Raw genomic sequence first — 16,632 nt, 5'->3', positions numbered from 1 at the left:
CTTTGAACGGGCATGGTAGTAGGTGCCAGGCACACTGGAGTGTGTCAAGAAGGGCAACATTGCTGGGTTTTTCACACTCAATAGTTTCCCGTGTTTATCAAGAACTGTCCACCACCTAAAGGACTGTGGGAAGTATTGGAGTCAACATGGGCCAGCATCCTTGTGGAACGCTTTCAACACCTTGTAGAGTCCATGCCCAGGTAAATTGAAGCTTTGCTGAGGGCAAAAGGGTTTGTTACTCAATATTAAGATGGTGTTCCTAATGTTTTGTCCTCTCAGTGTATCTCCGGTCCGTCCTGGGTAATCCCTTTGTGTTCTGTACCTCCAGTCGTTGTGAAGAGCACCTCGTTACATCTTCCTGAGTGCTTCCCAAATGACGCCATATTCACTGTATAGGGAGTACTTTTTAACCAGATCCTTAAGGGCCCGTGTCAACTGTAGTACACTGTATAGGGAGTAGGAATTGGGGAAGCACTCGCTATTAGAGTGAGTGTGTGTTAGGCCTAATCTGTTTTAAAGCCAAGTCCAACCTGTTACTTTACATCCTGTTTATCAGCGTTAAGAGGATTTGTCTCTGTGGTCTCTGCTGAGTGTGTGTGTTTGTGTGTGTGTGTGTGTGTGTGTGTGTGTGTGTTTTACTCTGCTGGGTGTGTCATCAGGGGTCCAACCAGACTCAGCACTGCACACAGATACGTAGACAGGCAGGCATGTAGACAGACAGGCAGACAGACAGGCAGGCATGTAGACAGACAGGCAGGCATGTAGGCAGGCAGACAGGCAGGCAGGCATGTAGACAGACAGGCAGGAATATAGGCACACAGACAGACAGGCAAGCAGGCAGGCAGGCAGGCAGGCATGCAGGCAGGAAGGCATGTAGGCAGGAATGTAGGCAGTTAGGCAGACAGGTAGGTAGGCAGACAGGTAGGTAGGCAGACAGGCAGGCATGTAGGCAGACAGGTAGGTAGGCAGACAGGTAGGTAGGCAGACAAGCAGGCATGTAGGCAGACAGGCGCAAAAACTTTCACATGTGAAAATGCTATTTGCTGTTTGAATTGTACTGTCCCATTATGCTAACTGTTACACCTGCTTAGCGGTCCTTCAATCTTCCCAATAGTTGGGATAATGGGACAATTCTGAGTATATTCTCACCGGTATTGAGGTACATTTTCTGAGCCATATTTCATGTCGGCTCAGCGGGGTCTTAATCTACAGAGCTTTCGGGAAGTATTCAGGCCCCTTCCACTTTTTCCACATTTTGTTACGTTACAGCATTATTCTAAAATGGATTAAATGTTTTTTCCCCCTCATCAATCTACACACAATACCCCATAATGACATCACAATACCCCACAATGACATCACAATACCCCATAATGACATCACAATACCCCATAATGACATCACAATACCCCATAATGACATCACAATACCCCACAATGACATCACAATACCCCACAATGACAAAGCAAAAACATGTTTTTTGTGCAAATTTATTAAATATCACATTTACGTAAGTATTCAGACCCTTTACTCAGTACTTTGTTGAAGCACCTTTAGTAGTGATTACAGTCTCAAGTCTTATGACTCTACAAGTTTGGCAGACCTGTATTTGGGGAGTTTCTCCCATTCTTTTCTGCAGATCCTCTCAAGCTCTGTTAGGTCGGATGGGGAGCGTCGCTACACAGCTACTTTCAGGTCTCACCAGAGATGTTCGATCGGGTTCTGGCTGGGCCACTCGAGGACATTCAGAGACTTGTCCCGAAGCCACTCCTTCGTTATCTTGTCTGTGTGCTTAGGGTCGTTGTCTTGTTGGAAGGTAAACCTTCGCCCCAGTCTGGCACACAGCCAAGACAACACAGGATTGACTTCGGGACAAAGCCCCCCCCCCCCCCGATTGCTCAGTTTAGCCGGGCGGCTCTAGGAAGAGTCTTGGCTGTTCCAAACTTCTTCCATTTTCGTTTTGTCATTATGCGGTATTGTGTGCAGAATGCTCAAATCAAATCAAATGTTATTAGTCACATGTGCCGAATACAACAGGTTTGGTAGACCTTCCAGTGAAATGCTGAATACAACAGGTGTAGTAGACCTTACAGTGAAATGCTGAATACAACAGGTGTAGTAGACCTTACAGTGAAATGCTGAATACAACAGGTGTAGTAGACCTTACAGTGAAATGCTGAATACAACAGGTGTAGTAGACCTTACAGTGAAATGCTGAATACAACAGGTGTAGTAGACCTTACAGTGAAATGCTGAATACAACAGGTGTAGTAGACCTCACAGTGAAATGCTGAATACAACAGGTGTAGTAGACCTTACAGTGAAATGCTGAATACAACAGGTATAGGTAGACCTCACAGTGAAATGCTGAATACAACAGGTGTAGTAGACCTTACAGTGAAATGCTGAATACAACAGGTGTAGTAGACCTTACAGTGAAATGCTGAATACAACAGGTGTAGTAGACCTTACAGTGAAATGCTGAATACAACAGGTGTAGTAGACCTTACAGTGAAATGCTGAATACAACAGGTGTAGTAGACCTTACAGTGAAATGCTGAATACAACAGGTGTAGTAGACCTCACAGTGAAATGCTGAATACAACAGGTGTAGTAGACCTTACAGTGAAATGCTGAATACAACAGGTATAGGTAGACCTCACAGTGAAATGCTGAATACAACAGGTGTAGTAGACCTTACAGTGAAATGCTGAATACAACAGGTGTAGTAGACCTTACAGTGAAATGCTGAATACAACAGGTGTAGTAGACCTTACAGTGAAATGCTGAATACAACAGGTGAAGTAGACCTCTCAGTGAAGTGCTGAATACAACAGGTGTAGTAGACCGCACAGTGAAATGCTGAATACAACAGGTGTAGTAGACCTCACAGTGAAATGCTTACTTACAAGCTCCTAACCAACAATGCAGTTAAAAAAATTATAAATACAGATAAGAACAACAAATAAAAGTAACAAGTAATTAAAGAGCAGCAGTAAAATAACAATAGCGAGACTATATCCAGGGGGTACCGGTACAGAGTCAATGTGGAGGCTATATACAGGGGGTACCGGTAGAGTCAATGTGGAGGCTATATACAGGGGGTACTGGTACAGAGTCAAAGTGGAGGCTAAATACAGGGGGTACCGGTACAGAGTCAATGTGGAGGCTATATACAGGGGGTACCGGTACAGAGTCAATGTGGAGGCTATATACAGGGTATTACGGTACAGAGTCAATGTGGAGGCTATATACAGGGTGTTACGGTACAGAGTCAGTGTGGAGGCTATATACAGGGGGTACCGGTACAGAGTCAGTGTGGAGGCTATATCCAGGGGGTACCGGTACAGAGTCAATGTGGAGGCTATATACAGGGGGTACTGGTACAGAGTCAATGTGGAGGCTATATACAGGGGGTACTGGTACAGAGTCAATGTGGAGGCTATATACAGGGGGTACTGGTACAGAGTCAATGTGGAGGCTATATACAGGGGGTACCGGTACAGAGTCAATGTGGAGGCTATATACAGGGGGTACCGGTACAGAGTCAATGTGGAGGCTATATACAGGGGGTACTGGTACAGAGTCAATGTGGAGGCTATATACAGGGGGTACCGGTACAGAGTCAATGTGGAGGCTATATACAGGGGGTACTGGTACAGAGTCAATGTGGAGGCTATATACAGGGGGTACTGGTACAGAGTCAATGTTGAGGCTATATACAGGGGGTACTGGTACAGAGTCAATGTGGAGGCTATATACAGGGTGTTACGGTACAGAGTCAATGTGGAGGCTATATACAGGGGGTACTGGTACAGAGTCAATGTGGAGGCTATATACAGGGGGGTACCGGTCCAGAGTCAATGTGGAGGCTATATACAAGGGGTACCAGTACAGAGTCAGTGTGGAGGCTATATACAGGGGGTACCAGTACAGAGTCAATGTGGAGGCTATATACAGGGGGTACCGGTACAGAGTCAATATGGAGGCTATATACAGGGGGTACCGGTACAGAGTCAATCTGGAGGCTATATACAGGGGGTACTGGTACAGAGTCAATGTGGAGGCTATATACAGGGGGGTACCGGTCCAGAGTCAATGTGGAGGCTATATACAGGGGGTACCAGTACAGAGTCAATGTGGAGGCTATATACAGGGGGTACCGGTACAGAGTCAATGTTGAGGCTATATACAGGGGGGTACCGGTACAGAGTCAATGTGGAGGCTATATACAGGGGGGTACCTGTACAGAGTCAATGTGCAGGGGCACCGGTTAGCTGAGGTAATAATATGTACATGTAGTAGAGTTATTCAAGTGACTATGCATAGATGATAACAACAGAGAGTAGCAGCTGTGTAAAAGAGGGGGGGGGGGGAGTAATGCGAATAGTCTGGGTAGCCATTTGATTAGGTGTTCAGGAGTCTTATGGATTGGGGGTAGAAGCTGTTTAGAAGCCTCTTGGACCTAGACTTGGTGCTCTGGTACTGCTTGCCGTGTGGTAGCAGAGAGAACAGTCTATGACTTGGGTGGCTGGAGTCTTTGACAATTTTTAGGGCCTTCCTCTGACACCGCCTGGTATAGAGGTCCTGGATGGCAGGCAGCTTTGCCCCAATGATGTACTGGGCTGTTCGCATTACCCTCTGTAGCGCCTTGCGGTCGGAGGCCGAGCAGTTGCCATTCCAGGCGGTGGTGCAATTGATGGTGCAGCTGTAGAACCTTTTTAGCATCTGAGGACCCATTTTGGTTACCATACAAGGTGAATGTAGGGGGTTTTGGTTACCATACAAGGTGAATGTAGGGGGTTTTGGTTACCATATAAGGTGAATGGAGGGCGTTTTGGTTACCATATAAGGTGAATGGAGGGCGTTTTGGTTACCATATAAGGTGAATGGAGGGCGTTTTGGTTACCATATAAGGTGAATGGAGGGCGTTTTCCAGGCGTGGTTACCATATAAGGTGAATGGAGGGCGTTTTCCAGGCGTGGTTACCATAAAAGGTGAATGGAGGGCGTTTTCCAGGCGTGGTTACCATAAAAGGTGAATGGAGGGCGTTTTCTAGGCGTGGTTACCAGCGCACAAATATAGTATGGCTCTGAATTATCAATTAAAACATGCTTATATGTTGCGTGCGACAGTTTGATAAATCACAATAATTTGCGGCGCTTGCAAATCCTACAATCTCCACGTACGGCAAAATTTAGTAAGACCTAATTTAGTAAATTTGCACAGTTAATACATTAGGCCCAACATCTTAACCAAATGGAAGACTTATGGGAGATTCTGGAGCGACGCCTGAGACAGTGTTTTACACCACCATCAACAAAGCACCAAGTGATGGAATTAATCTTGGAAAGAATGATGTCACATCCCTCCAATAGAGTTCTAGACACTTGTAGAATTCATGCCAAGGAGCTTTGAAGCTGTTCTGGCAACTCGTGGATGACCATAAAATACCTGCAGCCTCACACTAGGCATAGACTATTGTTATTTACTGCTACTCTTTAATTATTTCTTATTCTTATCTCTTACCTTTTAAAAAAAAAAATATATATATATATATATATTTCTTACAACTGCATTATTGGTTAAAGGGCTTGTATAAGGGGACGGCAAGGTAGCTATAAGGGGACGGCAAGGTAGCCTAGTGGTTAGAGCGTTGGACTAGTAACCGAAAGGTTGCAATCTCAAATCCCCAAGGTACAAATCTGTCGTTCTGCCCCTGAACAGGCAGTTAACCCACTGTTCCTAGGCCGTCATTGAAAATAAGAATTTGTTCTTAACTGACTTGCCTAGTTAAATAAAGGTAAAATAAATAAATAAAGGTTAAATAAATAAAATAAGTAAGCATTTCACTGTAAGGTCAACGCCCTGTTATATTCGGCGCATGTGACAAATAACATTTGATTTGACACGTAACTACGTAAGTCCTATTTCACAGTTGTAGCTTTGTCCGAGATCATTCTATGCTTTACACACCGTCCCAGTGCACCACTTCTCTACATCACACAGCTGATTATGGAGACATTATACGGTCCGTGATAACGGACATTATACCCACCAGATCACAGACATGTTTTTGGCGACCACATTATGGAGTCATGAAAGGACACTATTAGCTGGCTGATGAAAGGATTCAATTGGATGGGGGGGGGTGGCGGTTGGAGCAGAAAGATGTTTATAGCTGTCCCAGCCTTTAGCCCAGAGACATTAGAAACACATCTGTCTGTGTTCACGTGCGTGAGTGTGTGCGTGTGTGCACCAACCTGTGTGTGTGTCTGTGTGTGTGTGCACCAGCGTGAGTGTGTGCGTGTGTGTCATTATAATACACCTCCCATCTGTCTGAAGCCTCCTGGGTTTAGAGGGAAATATCATCATTACAGTCAGTCAGACCAATAGGGCCCTGGACTCTCAGACGGGGCTGGCTGAATGAGTCTCATAACCCAGACAGTCAGACCACTAGAACCCTGGTCTCTCAGACGGGGCTGGCTGAATGAGTCTCATAACCCAGACAGTCAGACCACTAGAACCCTGGTCTCTCAGACCGGCCTGGCTGAATGAGTCTCATAACCCAGACAGTCAGACCACTAGAACCCAGGTCTCTCAGACCGGCCTGGCTGAATGAGTCTCATAACCCAGACAGTCAGACCACTAGAACCCTGGTCTCTCAGACAGGGCTGGCTGAATGAGTCTCATAACCCAGACAGTCAGACCACTAGAACCCTGGTCTCTCAGGCGGGGCTGGCTGAATGAGTCTCATAACCTTGTCAGTCAGACCAATAGGATCCAGGCCTCTCGGGCCTGGTTACTAGCTGGAATGAAATGTAATTTATAACTGATTTCTGAGGAGTGAATTATTAATGTTGTATTTGAAATGTCTTTGTGTTTTTACTTTGTCAGTTGAAGTGGAGTTAAATTAGACCAATATATTAGCAGCTTGTAAAAAATGGTTTCAATAACTGGTTAACAACCCACACACAACCCACACACAACCCATACACAACCCACACACAACCCATACACAACCCATACACAACCCACACACAACCCACACACAACCCATACACAACCCACACACAACCCACACACAACCCATACACAACCCACACACAACCCATACACAACCCATACACAACCCACACACAACCCACACACAACCCATACACAACCCACACATAACTCATACACAACCCATACACACAACCCACACACAACCCATACACAACCCACACATAACTCATACACAACCCATACACACAACCCACACACAACCCATACACAACCCATACACACAACCCACACACAACCCATACACAACACACACACGACCCATACACAACCCACACACAACTTACACACAATTACACACAACCCATACACAACCCACACATAACTCATACACAACCCATACACACAACCCACACACAACCACACACAACCCAAACACACAACCCACATACAACCCATACACAACCCATACACAACCCACACACAACTTACACACAACCACACACAACCCAAACACACAACCCTACATTTTCTACTATCCTCACCAGCTACGCTATTATTCCACGGGTTCTGGTCAATTCTAGTAACCTGTAGACGATAGGTTCTGGTCAATTCTAGTAACCTGTAGACGATAGGTTCTGGTCAACTCTAGTAACCTGTAGACGATAGGTTCTGGTCAACTCTAGTAACCTGTAGACGATAGGTTCTGGTCAACTCTAGTAACCTGTAGACGATAGGTTCTGGTCAACTCTAGTAACCTGTAGACGATAGGTTCTGGTCAATTCTAGTAACCTGTAGACGATAGGTTCTGGTCAACTCTAGTAACCTGAGACGATAGGTTCTGGTCAATTCTAGTAACCTGTAGACGATAGGTTCTGGTCAACTCTAGTAACCTGTAGACGATAGGTTCTGGTCAATTCTAGTAACCTGTAGACGATAGGTTCTGGTCAATTCTAGTAACCTGTAGACGATAGGTTCTGGTCAACTCTAGTAACCTGTAGACGATAGGTTCTGGTCAATTCTAGTAACCTGTAGACGATAGGTTCTGGTCAACTCTAGTAACCTGTAGACGATAGGTTCTGGTCAACTCTAGTAACCTGTAGACAATTACACACAACCCATACACAACCCATACATAACCCATACACAACCCACACAAAACTCATACACAACCAATACACACAACCCACACACAACCCACACATAACTCATACACAACCCATACAAACAACCCACACACAACTTACACACAATTACACACAACCCATACACAACCCTCACATAACTCATACACAACCCATACACACAACCCACACACAACTTACACACAACCACACACAACCCAAACACACAACCCTACATTTTCTACTATCCTCACCAGCTACGCTATTATTCCACGGGTTCTGGTCAATTCTAGTAACCTGTAGACGATAGGTTCTGGTCAACTCTAGTAACCTATAGGCAATAGGTTCTGGTCAACTCTAGTAACCTGTAGACGATAGGTTCTGGTCAACTCTAGTAACCTGTAGACGATTGGTTCTGGTCAACTCTAGTAACCTGTAGACAATAGGTTCTGGTCAACTCTAGTAACCTGTAGACAATAGGTACTGGTCAACTCTAGTAACCTGTAGCTAGAGGAGATAGGTGAGGTAGATGATAACTACTTAGCAGTAGCTAATTACCCATTGTTAAGGGAATTTTTATCGATGATGACTAATTATGTATACATTTCAATCAGGACTAACTAATCAGAATACTATTATGTTACTGTAGATGTACTAATCAGAATACTAAATGTTACTGTATATGTATGAGTTTTCTTTCTTGATCCCAGTACTGAAAATAATGTGTGTGAACGTGGGCAAAAGTTAGAACAATGACTGTCTGTTCCTTGGTACAAATCTTCAGACTGCTATTTGAATGCTTATCTACTCGAAAAGGCCTTGAGTCATAAATTATATTAACCTCTCTGATCTACCCATCCCGGATCCGGTATCGTGAATACAGACTCAAGCTCATTACCATTACGCAACGTTAACTATTCATGAAAATCGCAAATGAAATGAAATAAATATGCTAGCTCTCAAGCTTAGCCTTTTGTTAACAACACTGTCATCTCAGATTTTCAAAATATGCTTCTCAACCATAGGAAAACAATAATTTGTGTAACAGTAGCTAGCTAGCGTAGCATTTAGCGTTAGCATTATCGTTAGCATTTAGCAGGCAACACTTTCACAAAAACCAGAAAAGCATTCAAATAATCATTTACCTTTGAAGAACTTCAGATGTTTTCAATGAGGAGACTCTGTTAGATAGCAAATGTTCAGTTTTTCCTGAAATATTATTTGTTTAGGAGAAATTGCTCCGTTTGGTGCGTCACGTTTGGCTACCAAAAAAAAACGAAAATCCAGTCATCAATTACGCCGAACTTTTTTCCAAATTAACTCCATAATATCGACTGAAACATGGCAAACGTTGTTTAGAACCAATCCTCAAGGTGTTTTTCACATATCTCTTCGATGATATATCCTTCGTGGAAGTGTGCGTTTCGTTCTGAATCCCAGGAAAAAATGACCGCAACTGGAGATTACGCACAAATTTAGATAAAGGCCACCGGGCGGACCCCTGGAAAATGTAGTCTCTTATGGCCAATCTTCCAATGATATGCCTACAAATACTTCACAATGCTGCAGACATCTTGAAGAAACCACAGAAAGCACATGGTCGTTCCTGCTGCATTCACAGCCATATAAGGAGACATTTGAAAACAGAGCTTCAGAGATTCTGCTCATTTCCTGTTAGACGTTTCATCTTGGTTTCGCCTGTAGAATGAGTTCTGTGGCACTCACAGATAAAATCTTTGCAGTTTTGGAAACGTTAGACTGTGTTCTTTCCAAAGCTGTCAATTCTATGCATAGTCAAGCATCTTTTCGTGACAAAATATTGCGCTTAAAACGGGCACGTTTTTGTTATCCAATAATGAAATAGCGCCCCTATAGGCTTAACAGGTTAAATTGGTAGGGAGGCGGATGTGGGAAGGCTGGAGAGACAGCCTTTGTACTGGAACGGATATGGCACGGATTGGGGCTGGAACTAAGGACGTCATTTTCAGTTTATAACCTGTGGTAACCTGTATTGTGGCAGTACTCTCTTGAATAAAGGCTGTTACTTGACTTTAAGACCGGGGCTCTGTCCATTCCTATAAAATAAGGGTCTTACAAATTCTTATGAATTGACAGAGTGTTTAGTTTTAATTGGGAATTAAAACAGAGGAATTAAAATTCCTTCAACACCCATACACAACCACACACAACCCTACATTTTCTACTATCCTCACCAGCTACGCTATTATTCCACGGGTTCTGGTCAATTCTAGTAACCTGTAGACGATAGGTTCTGGTCAACTCTAGTAACCTATAGGCAATAGGTTCTGGTCAACTCTAGTAACCTGTAGACAATAGGTTCTGGTCAACTCTAGTAACCTGTAGACAATAGGTTCTGGTCAACTCTAGTAACCTGTAGCTAGAGGAGATAGGTGAGGTAGATGATAACTACTTAGCAGTAGCTAATTACAACATAACCCAGTCAGCTGTAACTGAACATGAAACAATGTTTGATATTTTTCCATCTCTCTATTTCCCTTCTCTACAGTGGGAGGAGATAGGTGAGGTAGATGAGAACTATGCTCCGATCCACACGTACCAGGTGTGTAAAGTGATGGAACACAACCAGAACAATTGGCTCCAGACCAACCTCATCCTCAACGAGGGGGCTCAGAGGGTGTTCGTGGAGCTACAGTTCACCCTGAGGGACTGTAACAGCCTTCCGGGTGGCGTGGGTACCTGCAAGGAGACCTTCAACATGTACTACTATGAGTCTAATGATGAGGAGGGGAGGAACCTCAGGGAGAGCCAGTACTCTAAGGTAGACACCATAGCTGCTGACGAGAGCTTTACGGAGTTAGACCTGGGAGACAGAGTGATGAAGCTGAATACAGAGGTTAGGGATCTGGGACCGTTGACGAAGAAGGGGTTCTACCTGGCGTTTCAAGACCTGGGAGCCTGTATAGCGCTGGTTTCTGTCAGGGTGTTCTATAAGAAGTGTCCCTTCATAGTGAGGAACCTAGCTCAGTTCCAGGACACTATTACAGGTTCGGACTCCTCCCAGCTGCTGGAGGTGGCAGGAAACTGTGTCAACAACTCGGTGGCGGAGGACCTACCCAGGATGCACTGCAGCGCAGAGGGGGAGTGGCTAGTGCCCATCGGGAAGTGTGTGTGCCAGGCGGGGTTTGAGGAAGTGAATGACAGTTGTCAAGGTATGTACTGAATCAAATTGTTTATACACACGAGCAGGGACGGAACATAAAGATCTTAGGCCCTGGCCAGCAAGTATAACATTGACGTCCAAAATATGTTCCATGCGATGTTTGAAAAGACAGAATTTCATGGGCTAGTTTGGTACATTTTCTCCTAACCCAGTCTGAAAATTACTAGCCTCAGGCTAGCGGGCTAGCTACATTTCAACCCCTGCATACCAGTATGGAATATGATGACATGGGTAAGCTAATGGAATGTGTTCACATCATAATAAGGACAGGCATTGACAACCACATTATTACACTTGAAATGTTTTTCTCCTAATGAACAATATCATCATTTATCCTATGTTATTGCTGTCATGGTGGCTTTGATTATAACAAGGAAACTGTTAGCTAGCTATAGGCTATCAACCATAATCACTGCTCAGAAGAAGTGATCGGGGTGAAGTGAGTGAACATCTACCTCTCTCTACGTGTGTGTGTCTCTTGATTGACTTTGTGTGTCTTTTTTTATTTTTATTTCACCTTTATTTAACCAGGTCGGCCAGTTGAGAACAAGTTGTCATTTACAACTGTGACCTGGCCAAGATAAAGCCAAGCAGTGCAACACAAACAACAACACAGAGTATCACATAAATGTACAGTCAATAACACAATAGAAACATCTATATACTTTGTGTGCAAATGTAGTACGATTAGGGAGGTAAGGCAATGAATAGGCCATAGTGGGAAATAATTACAATTGAGCATTAACACTGGAGTGATAGTTGTGCAGATGATGATGTGCAAGTAGAGATACTGGGGTGCAAAAGAGCAAAAATAAATAACAATATAGGGGATGAGGTAGTTGGGTGGTCTATTTACAGATGGGCTGTGTACAGGTGCAGTGTTATGTAAGCTGCTCTGACAGCTGATGCTTAAAGTTAGTCAGGGAGATATATCTCCAGCTTCAGTGATGTTTGCAATTCATTCCAGTTATTGCAGCAAAGAACTGGAAGGAAAGGCAACCAAAGGAGGAGTTGGCTTTGGGGATGACCATTTACCTGCTGGAGCACGTTCTACGGGTGGGTGTTACTATGGTGACCAGTGAAATATACCTGCTGGAGCACGTTCTACGGGTGGGTGTTACTATGGTGACCAGTGAAATATACCTGCTGGAGCACCTTCTACGGGTGGGTGTTACTATGGTGACCAGTGAGCTGAGACGTGTAGAAGCACGGTGGTTTAGGAACCATTCCCTAGAAATGTCAAAACCTAGGAAGAAACCTAGAGAGGAACCAGGCGATGCAAGGTTTCGTCTCTGGTGGGACCAGTTAAGCCAGATGAGGTCTCCACATGTGTGGGGGTGGGACAAAAGAGCTATCTAAGGTGAGTGGGAATGAGGACTCTACAGTGAAATAATACAATTAGGACTAGCCGAGACAGGCATAACAAGGCATATTAACATTAGAGAGAGGCTTAAAGCAGTAAAGCAAGTTCCTTGCTTAGAACATGAGAACGTATGAACGCTGGTGGTTCCTTTTGACATGAGTCTTCAATATTCCCCGTTGAGAAGTTCCAGGTTGTAGTTATTACAGGAATTATAGGACTATTTTTCATTTGTATTTCATATTCCTTTGACTATTGGATGTTCTTATAGGCACTATAGTATTGACAGCGTAATCTCGGGAGTTGATAGGCTTGAAGTCATAAACAGCGCTGTGCTTCAAGCATTTCGATGAGCTGCTGGTAAACACAGGAAAGTGGTGTTTGAATGAATGCTTACGCGCCTGCTGCTGCCTACCACCGCTCAGTCAGACTGCTTTATCAAATATCAAATCATAGACTTAATTATAATATAATCAACACACAGAAATGCGAGCCTTAGGTCATTAATATGGTCAAATCCGGAAACTATCATTTCGAAAACAAAACGTTTATTCTTTCAGTGAAATCTAGCGAGGGCTAGAAGACTGGTGACGTCGAACGCCGCCCGAACAAGGAGAGGAACCGACTTCGGGGGAAATCGTGACAACTGCTGCATTTACCCTGACTCTGCTTGCACGGAACTAAAGAGAAGTGACACAATTTCCCTAGTTAATATTGCCTGCTAACAGTAATTTATTTTAACTAAATATGCAGGTTTAAGAATATAAACTTCTGTGTATTGATTTTAAGAAAGGCATTGTTGTTTATGGTTCGGTACATTGGTGCAACGACATTGCTTTTTTCGCAAATGCGCTTTTGTTTAAGTCATCACCCATTTGGCGAAGTAGGCTGTGATTCGATGATAAATTAACAGGCACCGCATTGATTATATGCAACGCAGGAGCAACTTACCTTGGCTCCTTGCTGCACTCGCATAAACAGGTGTTTAGCCTGCCACGCAGTCTCCTCATGGATTGCAATGTTAGGCGTCCAAAAATCCCGATTACCGATTGTTATGAAAACTTGAAATCGGCCCTAATTATTCGGCCATGTCTGTTAATTGGTCGACCTCTAGTGTTGTGTTGTGTCTGATCTCTGGTGTTGTGTCTGTTGTGGTGCTGTGTTGTGTCTGATGTGGTGCTGTGTTGTGTCTGATATCTGGTGTTGTGTGGTGTCTGATGTGGTGCTGTGTTATGTCCGATGTGGTGTCTGATAACTGGTGGTGTGTGGTGTCTGATATCTGGTGCTGTGTGGTGTCTGATATCTGGTGCTGTGTGGTGTCTGATGTGGTGCTGTGTGGTGTCTGAAATCTGGTGTTGTGTGGTGTCTGATATCTGGTGTTGTGTCTGATGTGGTGCTGTGTTGTGTCTGATATATGGTGTTGTGTGGTGTCTGATACCTGGTGTTGTGTCTGATGTGGTGCTGTGTTGTGTCTGATATCTGGTGTTGTGTGGTGTTTGATATCTGGTGTTGTGTCTGATGTGGTGCTGTGTTGTGTCTGATGTGGGGCTGTGTGGTGTCTGATGTGGGGCTGTGTTGTGCCTGATATCTGGTGTTGTGTGGTGCCTGATATCTGGTGTTGTGTGGTGCCTGATATCTGGTGTTGTGTGGTGTCTGATATCTGGTGTTGTCTGATGTGTGGCTGTGTAGTGTCTGATGTGGGGCTGTGTGGTGTCTGATGTGGTGCTGTGTTGTGTCTGATATCTGGTGTTGTGTGGTGTCTGATATCTGGTGTTGTCTGATGTGTGGCTGTGTAGTGTCTGATGTGGGACTGTGTGGTGTCTGATGTGGTGCTGTGTTGTGCCTGATATCTGGAGTTGTGTGGTGCCTGATATCTAGTGTTGTGTGGTGCCTGATATCTGGTGTTGTGTGGTGTCTGATATCTGGTGTTGTGTCTGATGTGGTGCTGTGTGGTGTCTGATGTGGTGCTGTGTGGTGTCTGATATCTGGTGTTGTCTGATGTGGGGCTGTGTGGTGTCTGATATCTGGTGCTGTGTCTGTTGTGGTGCTGTGTTGTGTCTGATGTGGTGCTGTGTGGTGTCTGATATCTGGTGTTGTGTCTGATGTGGAGCCAAACTGTCTTGTTGTCTCCCTCTCTTTCAGAGCCAACAGCTTTACTCCCGTTTCCATGGTTACCACAAAATACCTCTCGTCTGTGTCTGTCTCTTTGAAGAAAATGTTACATTTGACAAAGTATGTGTTTGTCCTCAGTTAGCTTGTTAGGTAGGTAGGGGCAGGTGTTAGGTGGGTAGGGGCAGGTGTTAGGTGGGTAGGGGCAGGTGTTAGGTGGGTAGGGGCAGGTGTTAGGTGGGTAGGGGCAGGTGTTAGGTGGGTAGGGGCAGGTGTTACGTGGGTAGGGGCAGGTGTTAGGTGGGTAGGGGAAAGTGTTAGGTGGGTAGGGGAAGGTGTTAGGTGGGTAGGGGCAGGTGTTAGGTGGGTAGGGGCAGATGTTAGGTGGGTAGGGGCAGGTGTTAGGTGGGTAGGGGCAGGTGTTAGGTAATGAACTAGACTGTACCCTGACCCTTTCAGTTAAAACATTCATAGTAGACCTATTTAAAAGCCTTTCCTAGTATTTATTAGGGTAATATTATATATTCATATTATAATATTATTATCAATATTTTATAGTTGATATTAATATACAATGGCAAAACAAAGTATGTGAACCCTTTGGAATTACCTGGATTTCTGATTGAATTTGTTCATAAAAACAACAAACAAACACATTGTGCTTAAACTAATAACACACAAATTATTGTATTTTTCTTGTTCATATTGAATACATAATTTAAACATTCACAGTGTAGGTTGGAAAAAGTATGTGAACCCCTAGGCTATTGACTTCTCCAAAAGCTAATTGGAGTCAGGAGTTAGCTAACCTAGAGTCCAACCAATGAGACGAGATTGGAGATGTTGGTTAGAGCTCCCTTTCTCTATAAAAAAACACTCACAAAATGTGAGTTTTCTATTCACAAGAAGCATTGCCTGATGTGAACCATGCCTCGAACAAGAGAGATCTCCGAAGACCTAAGATTAATAATTGTTGACTTGCATAAAGCTGGAAAGGGTTACAAAAGTTTCTCTAAAAGCCTTGATGTTCATCAGTCCACGGTAAGACAAATTGTCTATAAATGGAGAAAGTTCAGCACTGTTGCTACTCTCCCTAGGAGTGGCCATCCTGCAAAGAGGACTGCAAGAGCACAGCGCAGAATGTTCAATGAGGTTAAGAAGAATCCTAGAGTGTCAGCTAAAGACACACAGAAACCTTTGGAACATGCTAACATCTCTGTTGACGAGTCTACGATACGTAAAACACTGAACAAGAATGGTGTTCATGGGAGTACACCACGGAAGAAGCCACTGCTGTCCGAAAAAAACATTGCTGCAGGTTTGAAGTTTGCAAAAGAGCACCTGGATGTTCCACAACGCTACTGGCAAAATATTCTGTGGACAGATGAAACTAAAGTTGAGTTGTTTGGAAGGAACACAAAACACTATGTGTGGAGAAAAAAAGGCACAGCACACCAACATCAAAACCTCATCCCAACTGTAAAGTATGGTGGAGGGAGCATCATGGTTTGGGGCTGCTTTGCTGCCTCAGGGCCTGGACAGCTCGCTACCATCGACAAAAAAATGAATTCCCAAGTTTACCAATACATTTTGCAGGAGAATGTTAGTCTATCTGTGCGCCAATTGAAGCTCAACAGAAGTTGGGTGATGCAACAGGACAACGACCCAAAACACAAATGTAAATCAACAACAGAATGGCTTCAACAGAAAAAAAATGCCTTCTGTGGCCCAGTCCTGACCTCAACCCGATTGAGATGCTGTGGCATGACCTCAAGAGAGCAGTTCACACCAGACATCCCAATAATTTTGCTGACCTGAAACAGTTTTGTTAA

At 44.1% G+C, this 16,632-nt stretch overlaps 1 protein-coding gene across 1 annotated transcript in view; it reads left to right on the top strand.

The window, feature by feature from the left end:
• LOC139422644 (ephrin type-A receptor 5) overlaps positions 1 to 16,632 on the top strand; it is a 178,725-nt gene that overhangs the window by 17,535 nt on the left and 144,558 nt on the right. The window contains exon 3 of the mRNA XM_071173794.1: positions 10,657 to 11,320. Within this exon, the coding sequence (XP_071029895.1) occupies positions 10,657 to 11,320 (664 nt within the window). The remainder of the gene's footprint in view (positions 1 to 10,656; positions 11,321 to 16,632) is intronic.

Source organism: Oncorhynchus clarkii, chromosome 12, assembly GCF_045791955.1.
Source record: "Oncorhynchus clarkii lewisi isolate Uvic-CL-2024 chromosome 12, UVic_Ocla_1.0, whole genome shotgun sequence".
Taxonomy (NCBI): domain Eukaryota; kingdom Metazoa; phylum Chordata; class Actinopteri; order Salmoniformes; family Salmonidae; genus Oncorhynchus; species Oncorhynchus clarkii.
The sequence above is the reverse complement of the archived record's forward strand: the minus strand, read 5'-3'. Positions and strand labels throughout refer to the sequence as shown.